Genomic DNA, 24,327 nt, shown 5'->3' on the forward strand with positions numbered 1-24,327 from the left:
CATGAAGGATTCCTACATCCATTAAAACCCTGATATTGATAAATGGTGACACAGGAGCAAATATGTATTGAGATTTAAAAAAAAAGAACAATGCACTACAAACAGCATTGTTTTAGAACCATGTACAGTCACACAGCAAACCACAAGTGTTTACTCAAAAACAAGAGCAGTTTCTGTCCATTTCTGAGAAAGATGTACCCAGTGGTTTGAATGTTTTCCAACCACAAACCAGATGCTAAGCTATTTTGAATTGCAGCACCACTAACAACCTAGCACAAACAACAATAGACGAACCTTTCATACCTTTTATTTTCTGTTCCATAGCCAGATGTTTATTGAGGACCAAACAAACAGATTAAAAATGTATTCAATTGACATCTTTGTGTCATTAGTATAAAACAGCTAAGACCCTAATAACACATTTTAAATGAAGAACTATTTTTCAGAAATATCAAAATATTTAGACACTTTTTTTTTAAATTTTTTCTTTAATAAAGATCCAGTTTATATCTCCATTTTAAATTTAATTAACGGAAAAGTATGTACTCATAAAGATAAACAAAGATATGTTTAAAATGTGAAATTGATAGTGAAAAAAATTCAGATACAATATTAACAAAACATATGTAAAGGTGACATAAAAAAAAATTAAGCTCTAGATATTTAAATGCTGCAAAATAAATAAATAAATAAATAAATATTGTGCAAATTGCACCTGCTGTCATTATTTTTGAAGTAACAATCATGGTGAAGGAGCCCCCTAAAGTTTTCAGGGACATTATTAAATAATGAAATTGATGCCTGCAACACGCTCCAAAAAAGTTGGGACGGGGTGATTTAGGACTAATAGTGATGTGAGAAGGGGAAATGAGAATGTGATGTGAAACAGGTGAGGCAATCGTCTAATCATAGTATATACGGAGCCTTTCGCACTGTAGCAGTGATCTGAGTTCTCTCTACATCATCACTGTACTTCCTGTCTGGATTTATAGGGAATAGTATGTTAATATCAGCACACTGATTCTAATGACAAAGAAACTTTACTGCATCTTTCTCAAGACTAATGCAGATTTTTTTTTTTTAAACATAGTTCACTACATGAATCAGCTGCTCTCTGGGTTTATAAATATTAAAGTCTTGTCACAGGCAATGAAACAAATGTTTAGGTTAAAAAAATGTTGTTGCTTGTATACTGACCACACCCCCTACACACATATAAATCATCATTTGCCTGGCAGACAGTTTCCTCTTTCTCTCTCGCCTCATGCACAACTGAAATGGTTCACTTTACGACTTTGCCTTTGTTTCTCTGCACCGTTGGTAAGTGACAATAACCTTGTTGTACTGATCTAATCAACACACAATGAAACTCCTCTAAGATCTGCATTTGTTAGAATATACACCGCACTGGTGCTGGTCAAATTAAACTTAAGTTTAAGTTAAAAGCTGGTTAAGTTGTATAATTATTGTCCTCCTTTTATTCAATGAGGAATTCCTTATTATTTAAACTCCACAGTGTCTAAAGATGATTACATTCAGTTAAAGTGAAACAGAAAGAAAACATTTCAGGATCATTGAGAAAATTATGGAAAAGACTATATGTAGATTTCTAGAATATTTCAAATGACAAATATATTTTGCATTATGAATTAGACATTATAAATGAAGTGTTTGTTTTGTGGGTTGCAGGTTTTATCTCAGAGACTCTGTGCTCTTTAACTCTGGAGGCAGAAGCTGGAGATAACGTCACTATTTGGTGCCAACATGACCTGAAACATCCAGATAAAATCTTCTGGTTTAAACACACAAGTGGTTCAGTTCCACTTCTTCTTGGGTGTAAACAGTTTTTTACATCAGCTCCATCAGAAAACTGTTACTTCTTTACTGAAAGTGAGAGAATAGTGATGTCTGTTCATGGCAAGAACACGTCTCTCACAATCACTGCAGTAAACGTCTCTGATACAGGACTGTATTACTGCAGCTTCAGGCAGCTCGACCAAATGAACTTCAGCAACTCGACCTCTTTACAGGTGAAAGGTAAATGTATAAAAGGGAAAAGTATGCAGTAATAAAGTATGTATTTAATGTTGATTGAGATGACTGAGGTAAAACAATATTGTAAAATAAAATTTTCACTTTTTTTTAAAGAGGAAAATGAAACTCTTTCAAAGAACTCAGTCAAAGCAAAAGGTTTGTCATGTTTGTTCTGTCAGAAAGTTTGTCCAGTCTCATGTTTACATGTTTGTAGAATTTTAGCTCCATTTGTAATTCAAAACAAAATTTGTTTCTAAAGGAATTTTTCCAGTTCTCCAAGGTCCAGACTGTTCTTCTGAGTTCTTCATACTGAATGCGGTGTTTGGTGCCGTGATCGTGATTCTTCTCGGTGTCCTGATCTTCATCATACTGAAGCACAGAAAAACACACAGAGGTAAAGGAAATATGTAAATAAACAATTAAAATGGGGTTATTTTGCCTGGACTTGGCATCTCTCTCTATTTTTTGCTTAGTCTTATATATATATATATATATTAGATAAAAAAACAGCCATTTTGCTTACTTATTATTTTATCCATGTATTTTATGTTATTTTGTTAAAATTATACTCAGTAGTCTATTGGACCTTTTGAATGCACTCTGTTGTAACGCAGGATGTTTTTTCTCTGTAATTCATGACCGTTCATTCAGCCACTTATAGATGAACTCCAACTGCTTTAGCTACGTAAAAAAATGTCAAAAATGTCTAACCTCACCCACAACTCTCACCAAACTGTAATGTTGACTTTTGAAATGTAAAGAAGTAAACACAACCTCTTCAGAAATTATTTATTTTTAAGAAAGATATAAATATATTAACTTTTTTTCTGAAAATTAATTGGCTAATGCAAAGTATAATTTATTCTAATTTAATTCTAATTTACTCTAATTATTTATAAATTTTAAATTTCATGAACTAAAAAAAAAAATAGAATCAGAAATTAAAAGTAAATGTTGATGTGTTGAGTACAGTAAGTCCTTGGTAACACTGATTTGGCAGATTCCACAGCTTCTTGTAGACAACTAGGAGTCTATCTATTCTTGTTTTAGGAATTTTATTCCTTGTATTTCTAATTCTGAGATATTCTTGGGCTGTCTTGCATGCACAGAATGTTTAAAAATTTAAATTTTTCAAGGAGAGTTTAAGAACCATTCTTAAAGCTTGAGCTTTCCCTGACTGCCAGACAACAATATAAATCCACCCCAGTGCTTAATAGTTGACAAGGTGATCTTTTCATGGAATGCCTTCAGTGATCCTGGCCAATGAGTCATTTTAACTTCATCAGTCCACATCAATTGTATCCAAAATGCCCCTGGATTATCTCATTGTCATATTGCATATTTCAGACATTGACCTTTGTGACAAGGACTGTGGTAAGGTTTCCTTCTGATAACTCCATGCAGATAATGTTTGTGTAAGCAATGCTGCAGTGTCGAAGGTGCATTCCCACTCGTGTGCCAGAATTACTATTTCACTATTTTGTCTCTTTTTTAAGTTCATCAAATATAAAGGAACTCTCTGTAAACATTAGCATATAATGATTTTTTTTATATAAATAGTTTGCTTTTAGTTGTTTTTGTGTCTTTTCACTTCAACAAAACACGATTTGGCTGGGGTGCTCAAACTTCTGCATACGACTGTATGAAAAAATCTAAATTGTAGACTGAAACTTTGTGAAGTTTTCATATTGTCTCTGTTTTACTTTAGATGAGAACACTGACAGACTAGACAATGAGGTAAGTCCAAGAATACAAATTCAAAAGCAATATGTAGATACAGTGGCACTTAGAATTATTGACTCCCTAATAATAGCTTGAAGCTATTTAAGCTCTATTATGATGAGGTGCAGAGTTTGGTATCGAGGTGATAAATGGCTCGGCGATGGCCATTTTTGCTGAACTTTATTTCTGCTTACAATATTGGAGGGTGCTGTCTATATAGGAGTCCTCTGAATATTTTAATACTGCTTGTAATTTATGCTGGAGGATCAGTTTTATTCTTTGGAGCAATGAAACATGGTCTGATGTGTCCTCTGTGTCACTGCAGGAACAGGAGCCTGATTCGATGAATTACGCAGGTCTACAGATCACTAATAAGAAAACCAAGAGCACAGGGAGAGATGGTGAAATAGTAGATCAACACGTTTTATATTCTACTATACGACAGTAATATTGCAATAATTAATGTAGAGCAGCATGCTTAAATAACATCTTATGTAATTTATTTAACGGTAATCAGTGGTCAGCTGTTGGAAGTGATGGACTTTGTTTACTGCTTTACATCACAACAGAAAATATTTACATTTTAAAAATAACTATAGTACTGTAACTACTTACACTGTAAAAAAATGTCTGTGTAATTTACAGTGAAAAACTGTTAAATAACAACAGTACATGGACAAATGGGGAAAAATAATAATGTCCAAGACATCAAAACATTGTACTGTAAATAGTAATACATACCAATAGTGAGATTTCTACTGTAACAAAGTGTAAACCTAAACAAACTGTGCTGTATAAAGTTCTGTTCACTTTCAGAAGTAAAGCTGAAATACCATCATGTGTTAAACAAATGTTTACCTTCAATTTTACATGCCCACACTGTTACATATCCAGACTTGTAAATTAGTGGACTTTTCATGAATAAATATTGTGCAATGAAAAAACTCTAATCCAGTAATGATTTGTCTGAAAGAGAGCTCGGAAGCCAGTGCACGTATAGTATGTGTGCCTAGCAAGTATATGTGGCTAATGAAGCCAGCTTGAACCTCTTTTATTCCCCAGTTTCTTATTCAGATTTTCTATTCCACATTAAAATGTCCAGTAGTTACATTCTCACACCTGTATGTGGCACATGGAAGCACTCTGTCTATTTTTTAACATACTACTATAAACACATAATAAATGTTTTGTATTTTCCAGTCATATATATTTATATTTGGACAGTGTAGAAAATGTTGATCAGATGATATGTAAATGGAACTAGTTTGTAGAAATGTTAGCAATAGATAGTCTATAATGTAACACATTTGATGCTGGATGTGCAGAAACCACTCGCTATGTGAATGAATTGAAATACAATTGAACACAAGCAGTATTCTACTACGATGTTTGATTTTCCTCCCATTATTGAAAATGTGCCCCAGTTGATTTGCAGTTGAGGTGTGGACACTGGGTTGGCATGATGGTGTATGATTTTTCACTGTTTTAGTTGATATATTTAGATTTATGGTTATAATATTTACCTAATAAAATACAATTATTACTAATTTAATTGGTCAGATTAATCAATCAGGACATTGCTGAAGCCAAACAATATATTTTCAAAACAAACAGAATCACAAAATGAACACGTGACACGTGAACAAGTTCAAACCCAGAGCCCCACAGTATATAGACAGGGGGTGACCTGAGTAACAGTCATGGTAAACTTGAACTTATTCTACACTATAGATTTTATGGGTGTTATTTAGGTTTTTATATATTTTGAATATATTTCTGAGTCCAAGTACAAATGATCTCTTTGAGGAAAACCTGCTGCTGCATACTGGAGTACAGGACACATGGAACTTTTCGTACAAGAGTGTGGGATAAAATTGTCTTTAACAGAAAATCATTTTATTGCATAGTTTGAGTTTAAAGTTTACACGAGTGTACAACATCTAAAGGCAGAGAAACCAGTGGAGCATCGGCTGAAACAGCGACATTTTAAAGTCGTTAACGCAGAAGACTCAGAAGAAGTCATTAGTAGGCCTATTTCAGAGGAATTTAAATGACAAGCAGTTGTGAAGGAGGACTTTATAAAATGAACTTGTTGAACGGCTGTAACAGTGTATCGGCTTTACTTTCACTTTCACACTCAACAGCCAAGATTCATTTCTGCTCAGCAACTGATGACGCAACCTGAATCCTGAATTCTTATTGGTCCGATTTAAGCTCGACACATTTCCGCAGTTCTAAATCGTCTAGTCGTTTTACGAAAGATTTTTAAAAGAAATTATTTATTTCTGTTTGTTTAGTCACTTTTATGGCAACAGATTAGACTGTAAGATGGAGGGGAGCTGTACTGACAGCAGAGTTGGGATGAAAGTTTGGCTTTTTCTCACATTTTCTGTTCATGTTTCTTCAGCAGGTAAGTTTACAAACTATGCTTGGTCATTTATTTCTGTTGAGGAAAATGATCCAATATCCAGGATGTGAACGTCTGGGGTTAGCAGTTAAGTTGAAGGGGAAATTAGAGTCAGGTGTTTTCAGTCAGTGGGATGATGATCAGGTGTGAGTGAGAGTCCTGTTTTATTTAAAGAACAGGGATCTATCAGAGTCTGTTCTTCACAGCGCATGTCTGTGGAAGTGTATCATGGCATAATTATAATATGTTTAATTTATATAGCGCCTTTCCAGAGCTCAAGGACGCTTTACAATAGTAATACAATGATACATAAACAATGAACAATCATGGACAAACACACAATTTGGAACGCAATGAGCGACCAAACACAGAGAATGAGAAACACAGTACAGGTAGTACAGTCACTGAGAAAAATGCACAGCAACAGATTAGGACAGATAGCATTGAAAAAACAGATACGTTTTTATTTGGGATTTGAACTCGGAGATGGATGTGATGCTGTGAGGAATCAGAGCGAGTGAATTCCAGATTTTGGTGTTACAACACTGAAAGACCTGCCACCCATGGTAGAGAGACGAGATCTAGGGACAGAGAGGAGTGCGAGCCCAGAGACCTGAGAGAGCGGCTCAGGTTGTAAGGGAGAAGCAGTTCACTAAGATAGAAAGGTGCCAAACTGTGAAGTGATTTAAATGTAAGAAGGATTGTTTTATATTTAATGTGAAATGAAACCGGTAGCCAATGCAGTTCAGACAGGATTGGAGTAATGTGAGCTGAGATCTTGGTATGAAGTCTAGTCGCAGAGGTTTGAATATATTGCAACCTAGCAATAGAATTAACAGGTAAACCAATGAAGAGAGCACTGCAATAGTCAAAACTTGAGGAAATAAATACATGAACCAGTGTTTCAGCGTCTTCGAGGTTAATGAAGGGACAGAGACGAACAATGCGATAAAGGTGAAAGAATCCAATTTTAGAAACAGAGTTTATGTGAGCTTCAAAGGTGAGGGAGGGATCAAAGATGATGCCTACATTTTTTACAGTACTAGATGGTTTAACGATGCTATCAATGCCACAAGTAAGGTCATAAAGGATATTTTTGGTAAGTGTTGGTGTTCTGATAATAATGATCTGAGTTTTGTCCGTGTTAAGTTTTTAAAAACAGGAGTTAAGCCGTCCTGTTATTTCATGTACACATGCTGGTAGTGGACTGGTCTGGAGAGTGAGAGCAGATCTATAAGCTGTATAAATTAAACGTCATCAGAATAACAGCGGTAACTGAAACCGTAGCGGTGAATAAGTTGACCCAAAGGCATTATATATATAATGAACAGCAGAGGTCCAAGAACCGATCACTGAGGGACACCTAATTTCAGAGAAAGAGTAGGCGACTTATAATCCTGCATATAGATGCAAACTGTCTATCTGTGAGATAAGAAGTAAGCCAGGAAAGAGCAGCACCCGTGACACCAATATCTGAGAGGTGGGAGAGAAGTAAGTCATGACGGACAGTACCAAAAGTGAGGAAAGATTGGAGCTGGGAGGCAACGGTACGTTCCAGTATTTTGGAAGTGAACGGTAAGTTAGAACGAACAGTACAGTCTAAGTTAGGTTTTTTAAGAACTGGAGTCACTGCTGCAGTTTTAAGCGGTAGAACGAGAGATGCAGAAGCTGAAGATCGGTGTATGAAGGTGGCAAGAACTGAATTTCAGTATTAAGTCACGGATAGAAGAGGGGTTTGTAGGAGTGAAGCTAGACAATTGTTGATAAGAGGGTCAGGCAGAAAACTAAAATTGGAGGCCGTGCCTATAAAGCACTGGCAGACAGCATTCAACTTTTCCTGGTAATAATCCAGAAAAGAGCAACAGAACTTTTCAGATGCATGACCATCATGAGCTGTGGGTTGGGTGAATTTATTAATTGTGTCAGACAAAAGCTTAGGCCGATTGCTTGCTTTATTGATCATTGTGGAAACAGTTAGATAGCGCAGAGTTCAGAGAAGGTTTGTATGTATTGAGGTGATCAATGAAAGCTAGACTGTAAACAGTAAGACCAGTTTTCCTATAAAGTCACTCAATTCGTCTACTAATGACTTTTAAGGCCTGGAGCTCAGGTGTATACCAGGAGGGAGTGTGGGAGGAGGGACAGGCCTAGACTTAATAGGAGTGTGCTTATGCAAAATATCAGAAATAACAGAGTGGTATTTTGAGAGTATCGTTGAAGGACAGGAGATCTCAAAGAATGAAAAAAAAAAAAAATCACGGATATGTAGCCGTAGTCTGGACAGGTGTCTTTGTCCATCTGGTGCAAGTAATCACTGGGTATTTGCCAGGTTTCAACGAGTAGTAACATATCGAGGTTTTTGTCCATGATTATTTAATTCAGGAACAAATGAACCCAGACTAACTTCTAAGCAACTAAAGACCTCTCTCACATTGGCTCAAGTTCAAGTTCAAGTGGTTTTATTGTCATTTCAACCATATACAGCTGGTACAGTACACAGTGAAATGAAACAACGTTCCTCTAGGATCACGGTGCTACTTAAAACAACACACTTACCACATGAGACACAGAACTAAATAAGACCTACACATTTTTACATAGAGTGCACATGCAAATGTGTGCTAACAACACAGGACAGTACAATACTACTAAAACAGGACAATAGGTACAGTAAGTGACAGTGTAGCATCGAACAGTACACAATTTTAGTGTGGAAGTGTCCGATATAACAAGCAGTGCAAAAGATAGGTGCCAAAGAGTAACAATATAGTTTTTAAAAAATGGTATAAATGTAAATATAACATGCTATGACTTAGTATTCAGCAGATTAGCATATACCAAATATCAACATAGCAGTTATTGCAGTAGCAACCAGGTAAAGTATAATATTGTATAATAGTGACAAGAAATTTAATACAATGTTTTTATAAGTACTGTAGCAGTTTATTTTTTATAAGTACAGTGGCTAAAGTTAATGTTCATGACAGTGAATTGACTGGCATGGTGGAGGGAACATTTTCAGGGGTCTCTTTTAGAAATTGTGCATGCACACAAGCATGGGTCTGGAATGTATATACTCAACCTGAAATATGCAGAAATAGCGATTTATAAAGAAATACTTGGCAGAAAATTGGGTGTCTATTTAGAGAAGATTTGACCATGGGTAGAGCCATCTGCAGCATTTTAGAAACAGAGGAAGTCACTGACACCCTGTGGATATGTAGAGAATTACAGCCACATGCACAAATCATTGCTCTCACACATTATACTTCATATCAGTTTATGCAACCTTATAATAACTGAATACAGGCTAGACGTATTAAAGAATAACAGTATTTTTATGAGTTTATTTATTTGTGTAGAGTGGTTAAATTAGTCTGTTTCTATGTACTGTTTTGTATGGCTCCAATTAATAACTATTTACACTCTACAGTTTGTTTAATGACACTGTCCAGTCATTTTTATTCCTAAACCCACACAGAAATTAGAGATGCAACAATGATGTGCACTCTCTCACATGTTCAGACTGCACTATTGGCCTGCTTAAAGGGTGATAGCATCTGAATGTGACTGGTGTGAGCTTGCTATACCAACCAGAAAAAGCTTGCTGGACAGCAGAATGGGCTCCTTGTCCTCATCTCCCCCAAAGCAACAACCCAAATGACAAGTTCACAATTTACTGCGTGAGGGCCTCATGTGTCACTTCTGAATAGCTAAGACAAGTGCAAAGAGTCATGGGATTTAATTGATGAAACAGCAGCGAGGAAGGGTGCCCATTTAAAAATCCAAAGAAGCCACAAAGGTCTGATGTGTACATAAGTTTGTGTGCTGTTAGGTGTAATACGAGAATTTGGAACATTCGGGTCCAGTGGCAGTGGAACCAGTGGCATTGAGCATGCATTAACAGTACCAATGGGACTTGCTACAGCTTTAGACATGGTAGTGGCCTGTATGGCTCTGGTTGTGTTAGATGGATAGATTTGTGTGGCATTTGGTGTAATGTGAGAACTCCATAGGGAATCAATGACTAAGGGAGTCCTCCATTAGTCACTAGGGAGGACTGTATGCTTTTTGGCTAAAAGTGATGGGTACGGGGAGAGTAAACCTGGAATGGGATGTACAACAAGCACATATGAATGTGATTGGTCACATGTCCATATACTTGTGGCAGGATAGTATATCTAACACCAGTTAACTACTAAGAATTAATTACTCAATAATCACTGTATGTTAGAAGGAATTCAATATTAACTAAGCAGTAATTACTGAGTCTTACATTTCACCTGAAGAGCTACTAATGATGGCATTTTTATTCATTGCTGATCACATCAACATTAATTCTCAATAGCTAAACCTTAACTTTCTTTTGGAGATCTTCTACCTAGGATACGTCAACCTGTTCCAGTAACTCAGTGCGTGAAATGGAAATGTCTATATGCATTATTATATGTCCGCTTAGATTAGCCCAGGGTCAGTGTGTTATTTCTCCCATCATTATTTAGAACAGAACAGTACTTTAAAAAATATCATGAGTATTTACATTTTTTTACAGGCACACACTCTCTGCAGTACTGCTACACTGCAGTCACACCAGGAATAAATTTCCCAGAGTTCACTGAAGTCGGTATACTGGATGGGAAACAGATTGAGTACTATGACAGCATCAAAATGAAGAAGATCTCAAAGACAGAGTGGATAGAGAAGATCAATGCTGATGTTACAAATTACTGGAACAGTGAGACACAGCGTGCACAGGGTACACAGGAGACCTTCAAAACCAATATGGCTATAGCAATGCAGCGCTTTAATCAGACTACAGGTAAAACACACACACACACACACACACACACACACACACACACACACACACACACACACACACACACTTCTTATTAAACACACATCTTACTACACACATTTTTTATCTCACTTCACACATGCATACTCACATCTGATTACACACACATGGTATTGCACAAATACACTGTAACACTTTCACTCTGAGGCAGGCAGATTTGAGGCATTCATCATCAATGACTATCATCAGCATATAGACTGATTGTATCTTCCACATGGGATTCCACTGAATCCCATTAATGTTTATATTTCACATAAATTTTCTGTGTGATTAAAACCAGTAACCAGGATGGCTAGCACATTAGCTCATGCTAGGCTACTTTATTGTGTGATTACAACCAGTAGCCAGGATGGCTAGAGCATTAGCTAATATTAGGCTGTTTCACTGAAAATCACTAGATAATTTCTCTTTTAATTTATTTATTCATTTTCATATGATTCATTTACATGTGATTCATTTTCATGTGATTCATTTACGGATTGGCTTCTCTTTAAATCCAGTTTTAGACTGTAATATTACAAAGGTCTTTCCAGATTATTACTTGCTACACTGTATGAGATAACCCCAGTAAAAATTGCCTGAATTCTATAATATAATTTGTTCACCATGTTGGGTTTAAATCCTCTAAAAACAGATTTGCAATTGACTAAAATTACTCTGTTCTAATTCACATCCTTCAAAGCATTGGCATGTTTTGTTTACTCTCACAATCCCCAAAAACACACACACACACACACCCAAAGTCTCCATAAAAGAAATGAGACAGCAGTGTATCCTACAAAAACCGAGCGTTGTCCACAATGTGAAAACAACTCGGAGAGTAAGCTGGACTAACGAACAAAATTACCAAGACAAAAAGTTCCAGTAAGAGAAAAAACAACTACTGACTTCAAGTCTGATAAACAATCTGCACACAATAACAAATATAATCTCCTTAAGTTTTAAAGACTTGTAACAAATAATATAACAGTGTAGCACGTAAAGCCGAGGAGATAAACACTAATAAAATTAAATAAACAGAAACTCTAACCCGGTCAGAGCATCAAAACAGAGAAAATCACTAGATAATTTCAATAGCAAGGTATTACACTAACTATTGTTTATTTAAAAATGCTACTAGCACTTATGCTAACAAGCTAGGTGATTTTAGGCTAACAATTGTGCAAAAAATGTTTGCTAGTGAGTTAGCAAATGTGTTGCAAACTAATAGAAATAAATTAGTTGAGTTTTCTGCTGGGCTTTCTAACGTTAAGTCAACTGATATGTTGTGTACTTAAAAGCCACCATGTTTGTTAACATGCTAGCTAATATCAAAGCTGGGGAAACATTTGTGGTGATGTTTTGTGCGGATCTGATTAATTGTGTGATTGGCTGAAGAATCTAATTGAAGCTCCAACCCTGTATCAAACGCTGTCACTGTATATATGTTAAAGCATGCACGCACACACACACACACACACACACTCACACACACACATACACACACACACACACACGCACACACACACACACACACACACACACACACACACACACACACACACATACAAATTCAACCGCTACAGTACTGTGTGATTGACTAGATGTGATTCAAGAGACCTTTATTTCCATATGTGCAGGAGTTCACACAGTGCAGCTAATGTATGGCTGTGAGTGCGATGATGAGATGACCACTAGAGGATATTTCCAGTATGGGTATGATGGAGAAGATTTCATCAGTTTTGATATGAAAGCTAAAACATGGACTGCAACGAATGATGAAGCAGTGATCACCAAACACAAGTGGGATCCTAATAATGGGTATAATGATTACTGGAAGAACTACCTGGAGAAAGAGTGTATAGATTGGTTAAAGAAGTATGTGTCTTATGACAGAGAGACTCTGAAGAGTAAAGGTAAAGTGTGTGATCAACTTTGTTACTGTAACTCTCTCTCTCTCTCTGATAGTGAACAGACTAATAACACACTCCTGTACATTTACATTCACTCACATTGATTTCCTGCAGCTTTTTATGTTCACCATGAAACAGTATTTAACATCTATTTACACATAAATTAACATTATTCAATCTGATAGAGTGTTTTAAGTGTCTGTCTTTCTGTGTGTCTGCAGTTCGTCCCGAAGCGTCAGTGTTCCAGAAACACTCGCCTTTTCCAGAGCTGGTGTGTCATGCCACAGGTTTCTTCCCCAAAACAGTGAATATCACCTGGCAGAAAGACGGAGAGGAGTTATTTGAGGACGTGGAGCTCAGAGAGACGGTACCCAACCAGGATGGAACTTTCCAGAAGAGAAGCATTCTGACAGTCTCAGCTGAGGATCTGCAGAAACACACCTACACCTGCGTGATTCAGCACAGCAGCTTGGAGAAGGAGATAGTGCTGCGTGAGGAGGATATTCAAATCCTGAATCCTGGTCAAGAGAAACACTTTCCTATAAAACTACAGATTTACACTGAAAGCTGATTTATTTCTGCAGCAGATAATAAAGACTCTGTGTGATTTATCAGATGGAGGATCAGATGGAGCTCCGATTGTTATCATGGTTGCTGTAGTCGTGGCTCTCGTGGTTCTCCTTGCCGTTGTTGCTGGAATTGTCGTCTGGAAGAAGAAGAACTCTGGTGAGAGGAGGAAGGAGACAGATGGGAAGTTCTCAGAGAAAAGTGTAGGGAATTTAGCCAGCGGGGGACAGAGCACAGACATACAGGAGGCTGTTTCAGTGCCACTCGTGGAGAAATCTTTATTCAAAATAGTCTGTGAGGGGGTGTGGGTGCGCATGTGTGCGTGTGTGCAGAAGTGGGGGCGTGAGGTGAAGTGTTCAGTCGTCTGCAGGGTTGCCGGGGTCGTGCTGGGGGTTTCCCGAGTAGCGTGGATCCCGTTCTGCCGTCAGGCAATGCCGCAGGTGCAGCCAAGGGGCGGCGTCTTTGCTCACGTTGGGATTGTCTGTAAAACACACAGCAAAGGTTAGCGCATACACACTGAGAGCCTCCTCTGCCTTGCGAACAGAGTATCGCCCCTTTTATACTCTCCCCTCGGCTGCTGGTTGGTGGAATTTTTCCGTGCCGCGCACCATTCAGCAGCCATGTGTGTGTCGGCAACCTCTGCGTCCATGCCTGGCTTCCTCCTTGCCTCGGGCCATGTAGGCCTGCCGCACTCGTGCTTCCTTCACTTGCTGGGGCAGTTTCGGCGGGTCCAGCGTCGGGATGACACGCCCTGCCGGCCAGGTTTTCTGGGCTCTCTTCAGCGTCCCCTGATCCGGCTCTATCGGTATGGGCCCGTCCTCGGGTGTCCCGTAGTCAGGGCGGCTTCGGTGGTGCTTTCCGTCCTTGCCAAGCGCCAGGGTGGTCAGGGTACTTTCCAGGGAGGTCAGTAGTTCCTTGGGGGTCCTGGGAGCTTGCATTCCCATGGCCTGGTGTTCTGTGGGCTGCAGAGTCCTCAGGAACCGGTCCACGGCCACCCTTTCTACAACCTCGGTGGCGGTGTACAGGTCTGGCTGGAGCCACCTCTTGGTGAGGCACAGGAGGGTGTCCATCCGTCCACGTGGCTTGTCTCCCTGCCTGTAGCTCTGCCAGTGGAACTCCGCCGCTGCCTGGAGGGGGTTCCGCCGACACCACGCCAGGATCTCTCTCTTTACTGCTCCATAGTCCCCTGTGTCCTCCAGAGCGAGAGCGTAATATGCTGATGCGCGCCTCTCCGGAGAGCAGCGGGCGAGGATGCATGGCCACTCTTCGATGCCCAAGTTCTCTTGGTGGGCAACCCGTTCGAAGGCTTCCAGGTAGGCCTCGGTGTCGTCCTCTGGGGTCAAGTGGGAGAGAAGGCACCGGGCTTCTCGGCTGGGATCAGGGTGAGGTGGGGCGGCCACAGGGGTCATTGCTTTCAGGACCAGCAGCTCCCGGGTTGTGACCTGTAGGCTCTGGGCGAGCTGCTGTGTTATCATCTGCTGCTGGAGGCTGGCGTCCATTATTTGCTGCAGCATGGAATCCCTTTTTTTTTTTATGTGGACGAGTCTGTGCTCTCCCACCAGTGTAGGGAATTTAGCAGGGACAGAGCACAGACACACAGGAGGCCGTTTCAGTGGCACTCGTGGAGAAATCTTTATTCAAAATAGTCTGTGAGGGAGTGTTGGTTCGCTTGTGTGCAGAAGTGGGGGCATGAGGTGAAGTGTTTAGTCGTACAAGGGGTTGCCAGGGTCGTGCCAGGGGTTTCCCGAGTAGCTCGGATCCCGTTTTGCTGTCAGGCAAAGCCGCGGGTGCAGCCTGGCGGCGGAGTCTTTGCTCACATCGGGACTGTCTGTAAAACACACAGCAAAGGTCAGCACATTCACTGAGAGCCTCCTCTGCCTTGCGAGTGGAGTATTGCCCCTTTTATACTCTCCCCTCAGCTGCTAGATGGTGGAATTTTTCCGTGCCACGCACCATTCAGCAGCCATGTGTATGTCAGTGGCCCCGTCCCACTGCCACGCGCTCTCCGGCTGTCCAAAACATTGGTGTTGCTGAAGCAGAACTGTCTCTTCAGTACTACAGCGGCAGTCGCGGGAGGAGCGATCTTTGTCTCTTGTGGCCTGTTGTCACAACAGATTTACTCTTTCTAATTCTTGAAAGGGGATTTGATGAATATTTGACATATTTTTAAGCTTTAACTGATAAATTAGACGAGACAATAAGCTGATATTGACTAATTGTCTCGTGAAACCAAACCCAGTCCACAGATTTTATAATAACTGTCTGTCCATCATCTGTGTTTCAGGCTTCAAACCTGTTCCACCCAAACCCGGTAAGTGAACCTTTATGATCCAGAAATGATGTTTAAATCCAGTACATTATTGACTCGCAGTGTTTACTTCACTTTCTGATGATTTGATGTTTTACAGCCTCTGAAGGAGATTCTTCCACCAACAACTCTTAAAGTGGACTGTGTGTGTTCCCGCTGCACTGAGAGAGTAAGACGTGATGTTGTTTACGGTGTAATATGGAATAAAGATCTGTGTGTGGAGTGAAAATCCAGCAGAAAAGCCTGCGCTAACATTAAATCTCATCTCAGAGCTGATCCTGTTTCTTTCTGTTTCTCTAGGAGAGAGGAGGAGAGGGAGATGAGGACCACACACACACATTATCATAACAGATTGGACTAAAGTGTAAAAGAGCCGGAACCGAGATCTTCAGATGTGATCCGTGTTGAACATCCATCCATCCATCTTCTACACCGCTTTGTCCTTTTCAGGGTCACGGGGAACCTGGAGCCAATCCCAGGGAGCATGGGGCACAAGGCAGGGTACACCCTGGACAGGGTGCCAGTCCATCGCAGGGCACCATCACATACACACTCACACACCCATGCTTACCATGCATGTCTTTGGACTGGGGGAAGAAACCGGAGTACCCGGAGGAAACCCCCACAGCACGGGGAGAACATGCAAACTCCGCACACACAGGGCCACGTTGGGACTCCGTGTTGAACAGATTGGACTAAAGTGTAAAAGAACAGGAAGCGGGATCTTCAGATCTGATCCGTGTTGAACAGATCGGACTAAAGTGTAAAAGAACAGGAAGCGGGATCTTCAGACGATCCGTGTTGAACAGATCGGACTAAAGTGTAAAAGAACAGGAAGCGGGATCTTCAGACGGTCCGTGTTGTACAGATCGGACTAAAGTGTAAAAGAACAGGAAGCGGGATCTTCAGAGGGTCCGTGTTGAACAGATTGGACTAAAGTGTAAAAGAATAGGAACCGGGATCTTCAGATCTGATCCGTGTTGAACAGATTGGACTAAAGTGTAAAAGAACAGGAAGCGGGATCTTCAGATGATCCGTGTTGAACAGATTGGACTAAAGCGTAAAAGAACAGGAAGCGGGATCTTCAGACGGTCCGTGTTGAACAGATTGGACTAAAGTGTAAAAGAACAGGAAGCGGGATCTTCAGATGATCCGTGTTGAACAGATTGGACTAAAGTGTAAAAGAACAGGAGTGAACACAGCAGAAGCAGGAGTTTATGCTGATGATCAGCACTCAAAGCTTTTCTTTTCTCCACACGTGGAAAACACAAATCTACTAAATGTCACGGCACTGACTCCATTATTTATTCCTGAACTCAGTTTAAAGCAAAAAACAATCCATTCAACACGTTTTCACATTTCTACGACCCAAATCTCTCCCACAATCCCTCTGTTCTGTCTGTAACAATCTGAACCAATAATAAAGTCTATTTTCTTCACTCTGTGTGCAGAGGCTTATTTTACAACCATGTTAAATTTATTATCAGAGGAAAACAACAGACTTGTGAGACTTTAAAGTTCAAACAGTTTCATTCAGTAGTTTCATAATAAAACACGTTATATGATTATTATGATTATTATTATGATTATTATTATGTGATAGTTTTCAGATAAAAGCTTTAGTTTACGGTGGTAATATTTCCCACACTGCATCACTCCAAAGATGAACTGTAATAAACTCGTATGAATTCGGGTTAGAATTGACGTCTTAACCGTAATAAAGAAGAGAAAAAGAGAATCTAGTGTATATGTATTAGTGAATAACTCCACAAACCCAGTCCAGTCACACAGTCCTTCATATTAAAAAGGTTTAGGAAAGATTCTGATGGAATTCCTGCACATGTCCTTGTTCACTAAACTCTGCTCTGGATGTAGAAGTTCAGTGTGTGTTCAGGATGTGACCTGATATAGCTGATGAACATCTGCATCTACACTCTGTAGTAAAAACCATCATCTGGAACAGAAAACTCGCCTCAGTCCCCTTCTTTCTGTCCACAAACCAGTGGCTTTCCTTTCAATATTCTACACCATCATTTTTATCTCCATGTGGTGTTTTGTTTTGAACTTTCATTTCAGTGTCAGAGCGGTTCAGGGACAGAAAGTCACGTGATTAACAGTCAGCCCGAGACACGCTGTGATTAATCACTAAACAACCTTCTGATCACGTGATCTCACTACTGAAGACGTTTGAAAGACGTTTCTCAAGCCTGACTCTGTAAACCTCGTGTTTATTAGATGTTGATGCTGTTCCGCGAGTCCCAAAGTTTCAGTAAACACCAATCTGCACGTGTAAAGCTGTGAGTTTAAAATACATGTAGAACATCTGAGTTCTAAACAGTTCACTCTGATATGTTCAGTTTCAGCATTTTCACTAATAAACAGGGACGGATTAGGAGACAATGGAATATTCTAAAAGCAACTCATGTAAACACCTTAATCAGAATATTGTCTTATTCAGAATAAGGTCAATAATTAGATTATTGTTGTCCATGTAAACGTATTCAATGGGTCCCTGAGCACAGACCCACAAACCCCCTCATCCCCTGTTAAACAATTGAAAAATAAATAAATAAATAATTAAATATAACAGAATAGCCTTATATTACAGGCTTTAATAAAAGCGAGTATACATGCAGCGCAGGCTCTGGCTTTGGGGCCCTCTGACTCGCAGCTAAAACTTTAAGCGTGTAAAATCTACACCAAACCATCACTCGCACAATCTCAGTGAAACTCTACAGCCAGTGAAGTTTAGTCTTAATAACAATGTCGTGTTTTAGTGGCAGAGATCAGAATTCAGCAGGAAATGTTCATACAGTAAACATGCTCATAATTCAGTGTGATTCAAACCCAGTGTTAAAGCGCCACCTAGTGTTAGTGTCAGGAGGGAGAGAGAAGTTTTCAGCACAGAGCACAGAGATAAATGCGATTTAGATAAACATCTGGAGGAACCGAATAATTTTGTTAAAAGAAAGTTTATTTCTGATTTTGTGGAAGTTCATTCAGGTCTCCTGTAGATCCTCTCCATGTTTCCTTCTTTCATAGCTGTGTATCTGGCCAGTGTGAACAGGTAATCACTCAACCTGTGGAATAAAGGCAGGACTTCAGAGCTGGTAAAGAAGTGAAACGTAAAGGTTCAGCATTTCTGTTTGTTTTAAATCAGAGTTTAAGGGAAGATTTGGAACAAACTCCTGAGTTTCACCTGTTGAGATATTTGCTGACATCGGGATCGGCCTCACCTGAACGCACTATAGGAGCCACGCTGCAGAGACACAGGAAGTGACACGTGTGAACCAACAATGACATCATAATGATACATGGCTAAACAATAATGCAGATCTACAGAGAGAGTGTGTGTGTGTGTGTGTGTGTGTGTGTGTGTGTGTGTGTCACTGACCAGCGCTCGGCCCGGTGAAACACAGATCTAGCCACATGCAGGGCGGCGCTGCTTTTCCCCCCAGACTGCAGAACATAAACCACAGTGAGAGGACAAGAGAAGAAACCAGAGTCACACGTGTGGAATACAGACGAGTCTTAAAGAAGCTTTTTCAACAAACAGAAGCACGAGAACTTTTAGTACCAGTACCATAGATTCCACATACAGTGCATCCAGAAAGTATTCACAGCGCTTCACTTTCCCACATTTTGTTATGTTACAGTCTTATTCCAAAATAGATTCAATTCATTATTTTCCTCAAAATTCTACAAACAATACCCCATCATGACAGCGTGAAAGATGTTTGTTTGAAATCTTTGCAAATTTATTAAAAATAAAAAGCAAAAAAAGCACATGTACATAAGTATTCACACCCTTTGCCATGACACTCAACATTGAGCTCAGGTGCATCCTGTTTCCACTGATCATCCTTGAGCTGCTTCTACAACATGATTGGAGTCCATCTGTGGGAAATTCAGTTGATTGGACATGATTTGGAAAGGCACACACCTGTCTATATAAGGTCCCACAGTTAACAATGCATATCAGAGGACAAACCAAGCCATGAAGTAAAAGGAATTGTCTGGAGACCTCCGAGACAGGACTGTATCGAGGCACAGATCTGGGGAAGGGTACAGAAACATTTCTGCAGCATTGAAGGTCCCAATGAGCACAGTAGCCTCTATCATCTGTAAATGGAAGAAGTCTGGAACCAGCAGGACTCTTCCTAGAGCTGGTCTCCCGGCCAAACTGAGCGATCGGGGGAGAAGGGCCTTAGTCATGGAGTTGACCAAAAACCCGATGGTCACTCTGACGGAGCTCCAGCTCTGTGTCTCTGTGGAGAGAGGAGAACCTTCCAGAAGAACAACCATCTCTGCAGCACTCCACCAATCAGGCCTGTAGGGTAGAGTGGCCAGACAGAAGCCACTCCTCAGTAAAACACACATGACAGCCCACCTGGAGTTTGCCAAAAGGCACCTGAAGGACTCTCAGACCAAAGATTGAACAAAGATTGAACTCTTTGGCCTGAATGACAAGCGTCATGTCTGGAGGAAACCAGGCACCACTCATCGTCTGGCCAATACCATCCCTACAGTGAAGCATGGTGGTGGCAGCATCATGCTGTGGGGATGTTTTTCAGGAACTGGGAGACTAGTCAGGATCGAGGGAAAGATGAATGCAGCAATGTGCAGAGACATCCTTGGTGAAAACCTGCTCCAGAGCGCTCTGGACCTCAGACTGGGGTGAAGGTTCATCTTCCAACAGGACAACGACCCTAAGCACACAGCCAAGATAACAAAGGAGTGGCTACAGGACAACTCTGTGAATGTCCTTGAGTGTCCCAGCCAGAGCCCAGACTTGAACCCGATTGAACATCTCTGTAGAGATCTGAAAATGTCTGTGCACCGACGCTCCCCATAAGACCTGATGGAGCTTGAGAGGTCCTGCAAAGAAGAATGGGAGAAACTGCCCAGAAATAGGTGTGCCAAGCTTGTAGCATCATACTCAAAAAGACTCGAGGCTGTAATTGGTGCCAAAGGTGCTTCAACAAAGTATTTAGCAAAGGCTGGGAATACTTATGTACATGTGCTTTTTTTTTTTTTTTTTTTTAATAAATTTGCAAAGATTTCAAACAAACATCTTTCACGTTGTCATTATGGGGAATTGTTTGTAGAATTTTGAGGAAAATAATGAATTTAATCTATTTTGGAATAAGGCTGTAATATAACAAAATGTGGAAAAAGTGAAGCGATGTGAATACTTTCCGGATGCACTGTATGTAAGACTCCTGAATGACATCCTCCAGTTTTCGCTTGCTAGCTTTGTTTAAGCAAAATACGTCATAGCTAGCTGGATATCTAATGCACTGTGGGATCCCTTACTTATTTAAACTAACTTTATATTTCAAAATAAATCAGATGTTTGGATTATCCTGACTGAATTCAGGCGTATTATTATTATTATTATTATTATTATTATTATTATTATTATTATTATTATTATTATTTGGTATCATGTATCACTTTAACATTAACAGCCAAGAGCGGTTAGCAAGTTAGCCTGAAAGACAGTAGGAACTGTGCTTATTTATTTATTTATTTATTTATTTATTTATTAGCTCTAGCCTAAGATTAAAATGATTTCTGAGTGCTGTGCAAGTGTTCTGCATGTCAGTTTGAAATATGATTAAATCTGATAAGTAAATAACTAACATGTATAAAAACTCTTTTGACTAAAACAATTGCTATTAAAACAATTACTGTTACATCTTAGACCTAAAAGAGAGAGAGAGAGAGAGAGAGAGAGAGAGAGAGAGAGAGAGAGAGAGAGAGTGTTTTGATCAATCTTTTTATAAAAGATTATTTTGAATAAATAAATGTAAATGTGTAACTTGCCGGCAAAATGGTTCCAGAGCCTTTTTAAGTTCAAGTTGGGGGCACCTGCAGTTCAAGGTACTGTTGGATGAGATGGATGTGCAATATGGTGATGTGTTGTACCACCAGGAGGTTAGATGGCTGAGCAGAGGAAAAGTTCTCAGGAGATTTTCAGTCCCAGCTGCCTTGAGATCATTGACAAGATCCTCCCGTGTAGTTCTGGGCTGATTCCTCACTGTTCTCATGATCACTGCAACTCCACGAGGTGAGATCTTGCATGGAGCCCCAGGCTGAGGGAGATTGACAGTTCTTTTGTGCTTCTTCCATTTGCGAATAATCGCACAAACTGTTGTCCCCTTCTCGCCAAGCTGCTTGGCAATGGTCTTGTAGCCCATTCCAGACTTGTGTAGGTCTACAATCTTGTCCCTGACATCCTTGGAGAGCTCTTTGGTCTTGGCCATGGTGGAGAGTTTGGAATCTGATTGATTGATTGTTTCTGTGGACAGGTGTCTTTTATACAGGTAACAAACTGATATTAGGAGCACTCCCTTTAAGAGTGTGCTCCTAATCTCAGCTCGTTACCTGTATAAAAGACACCTGGGAGCCAGAAATCTTTCTGATTGAGAGGGGGTCAAATACTTTTCTCATTAAAATGCAAATTAATTTATAACATTTTTGACATGCGTTTTTCTGGATTTTCTTGTTATTATTCTGTCTCTCACTGTTCAAATACAACTACCATTAAAATTATAGACTGATCATTTCTTTGTCAGTGGGCAAACGTACAAAATCAGCAGGGGATCAAATACTTTTTTCCCTCACTGTAATATCCTAACTTTGTCAGTAAGTCAGCTGCAGTCCAATTTGGAAAAATGTTTGAAAAATAAGGACCAGCTTCATGTGTCACATTAGAGGCTGTACTGCTTATAGCTTGAATAGTTGTATTAGGCATTGAACATGTTGTACTATAAATGGGAATGTTTCTATGTTTTCATTTTACTATAAGTTTCATTGAACTATAAACTCTGAAAATAAACTGCATTAGTTAAGCAGATTACAGACTAATGTTTCTTATTTATTTATTTATTTGTAAATATTATGAAATCATAAATGAGGAGAACCGTGGCAACTTTAATTTTAATATAATACAGTTTGGTATAAGGCAGCGTTTACTTTCGGCCCACAGCCCTCAATCAAGTTTGATTTTTGGTCCTTTACAGGAAAAAGTTTGGGCACCTCTAGTTTAAATCAACCTCCACTCTTTATTTCTGCCGAGCACTGAGTGATGTCACTGGTGTTTTACCTGATAATGTCATTAACACTCCTGAACTGTATAGAGAATGTTAACATGGGACGAGCTCAACTTGTAAAAAAAAAAACTCTGCAACATCTTTTATTATGCCATTCATTTAATTAAAATAAACAATATCTCACAAAAGTGAGTGCACCCCTCACATGTTTGTAAATATTTGATTGTATCTTTTCATGTGACAACACTGAAGAAATGACACTTTGCTACAATGTAAAGTAGTGAGTGTACAGCTTGTGTAACAGTGTCAATTTGCTGTCCCCTCAAAATAACTCAACACACAGCCATTAATGTCTAAACCGCTGGCAACAAAAGTGAGTACACCCCTAAGTGAAAATGTCCAAATTGGGCCCAATTAGCCATTTTCCCTCCCGGTGTCATGTGACTTGTTAGTGTTACAAGGTCTCAGGTGTGAATGGGGAGCAGGTGTGTTAAATTTGGCATCATCGCTCTCACACTCCCTCATACTGGTCACTGGAAGTTCAACATGGCACCTCATGGCAAAGAACTCTCTGAGGATCTGAAAAAAAGAATTGTTGCTCTGCATAAAGATGGCCTAGGCTATAAGAAGATTGCCAAGACCCTGACACTGAGCTGCAGCACGGTGGCCAAGACCATACAGCGGTTTAACAGGACCGGTTCCACTCAGAACAGGTCTTGCCATGGTCCACCAAAGAAGTTGAGTGCATGTGCTCAGCGTCATATCCAGAGGTTGTCTTTGGGAAATAGACGTATGAGTGCTGCCAGCATTGCTGCAGAGGTTGAAGGGGTGGGGGGTCAGCCTGTCAGTACTCAGACCATACGCCACACACTGCATCAAATTGGTCTGCATGGCTGTCGCCCCAGAAGGAAGCCTCTTCTAAAGATGATGCACAAGAAAGGCCGTAAACAGTTTGCTGAAGACAAGCAGACTAAGGACATGGATTACTGGAACCATGTCCCGTGGTCTGATGAGACCAAGATAAACTTATTTGGTTCAGATGGTGTCAAGCGTGTGTGGCGGCAACCAGGTGAAGTAAACATTTAAATGTAATTCATTTCTTTTATAGTTAATATTTTGTATATAATTTTTAATAAAATTTTCAGTGATTATTTTGCAAAAAAAGATCCATTTAATAAAAATAATTCCAAAATCATGATGAGTTAATGGATGTAAATGTTTATATGAATGAGTTGGTGTGTGAATATAATGAGAGTATTATAGAGTCGGTGTGAATATAATGAGAGTATTATAGAGTCGGTGTGAATATAATGAGAGTATTATAGAGTCGGTGTGAATATAATGAGAGTATTATAGAGTCGGTGTGAATATAATGAGAGTGTTATAGAGTCGGTGTGTGAATATAATGAGAGTATTATAGAGTCGGTGTGTGAATATAATGAGAGTGTTATAGAGTCGGTGTGAATATAATGAGAGTGTTA

General features: G+C 39.7%; 2 protein-coding genes and 1 long non-coding RNA gene across 4 annotated transcripts; 2 read left to right on the plus strand and 1 right to left on the minus strand.

Annotated features, from left to right (window-relative positions):
- The first annotated feature begins 1,252 nt into the window (after window positions 1-1,252).
- On the plus strand, window positions 1,253-4,775 carry LOC108255439 (uncharacterized). Of its 2 annotated transcripts, XM_017451381.3 has the most exons (6): window positions 1,253-1,320; window positions 1,690-2,037; window positions 2,149-2,190; window positions 2,294-2,428; window positions 3,743-3,771; window positions 4,082-4,774. In XM_017451381.3, exons 1-6 carry the CDS (start codon window positions 1,278-1,280, stop codon window positions 4,202-4,204), a joined length of 720 nt encoding a protein of 239 aa, XP_017306870.1. In that variant the 5' UTR covers window positions 1,253-1,277; the 3' UTR covers window positions 4,205-4,774. The 2 variants fall into 2 exon arrangements, with proteins under 2 accessions (XP_017306870.1, XP_017306871.1); XM_017451382.3 differs by lacking the exon at window positions 2,149-2,190 and having other exon boundaries at window positions 4,082-4,775.
- A 1,175-nt stretch (window positions 4,776-5,950) lies between these two features.
- On the plus strand, window positions 5,951-17,118 carry LOC108255435 (BOLA class I histocompatibility antigen, alpha chain BL3-6). Its single transcript, XM_053674387.1, has 8 exons — window positions 5,951-6,166; window positions 10,716-10,982; window positions 12,641-12,916; window positions 13,135-13,434; window positions 13,529-13,639; window positions 15,765-15,791; window positions 15,889-15,957; window positions 16,089-17,118. Exons 1-7 carry the CDS (start codon window positions 6,085-6,087, stop codon window positions 15,921-15,923), a joined length of 1,098 nt encoding a protein of 365 aa, XP_053530362.1. The 5' UTR covers window positions 5,951-6,084; the 3' UTR covers window positions 15,924-15,957; window positions 16,089-17,118.
- Window positions 17,119-18,535: 1,417 nt separating this feature from the next.
- LOC108255445 (uncharacterized) lies at window positions 18,536-19,255 on the minus strand. The gene is made up of 3 exons (XR_001810091.3): window positions 19,183-19,255; window positions 18,988-19,047; window positions 18,536-18,868 (listed from the first exon to the last, which is right to left on the minus strand). It is a non-coding gene; the product is annotated as an uncharacterized LOC108255445 (long non-coding RNA).
- Between the last annotated feature and the right edge of the window lie 5,072 nt (window positions 19,256-24,327).

The sequence above is a fragment of the Ictalurus punctatus genome, chromosome 22, assembly GCF_001660625.3.
Source record: "Ictalurus punctatus breed USDA103 chromosome 22, Coco_2.0, whole genome shotgun sequence".
Lineage (NCBI taxonomy): Eukaryota > Metazoa > Chordata > Actinopteri > Siluriformes > Ictaluridae > Ictalurus > Ictalurus punctatus.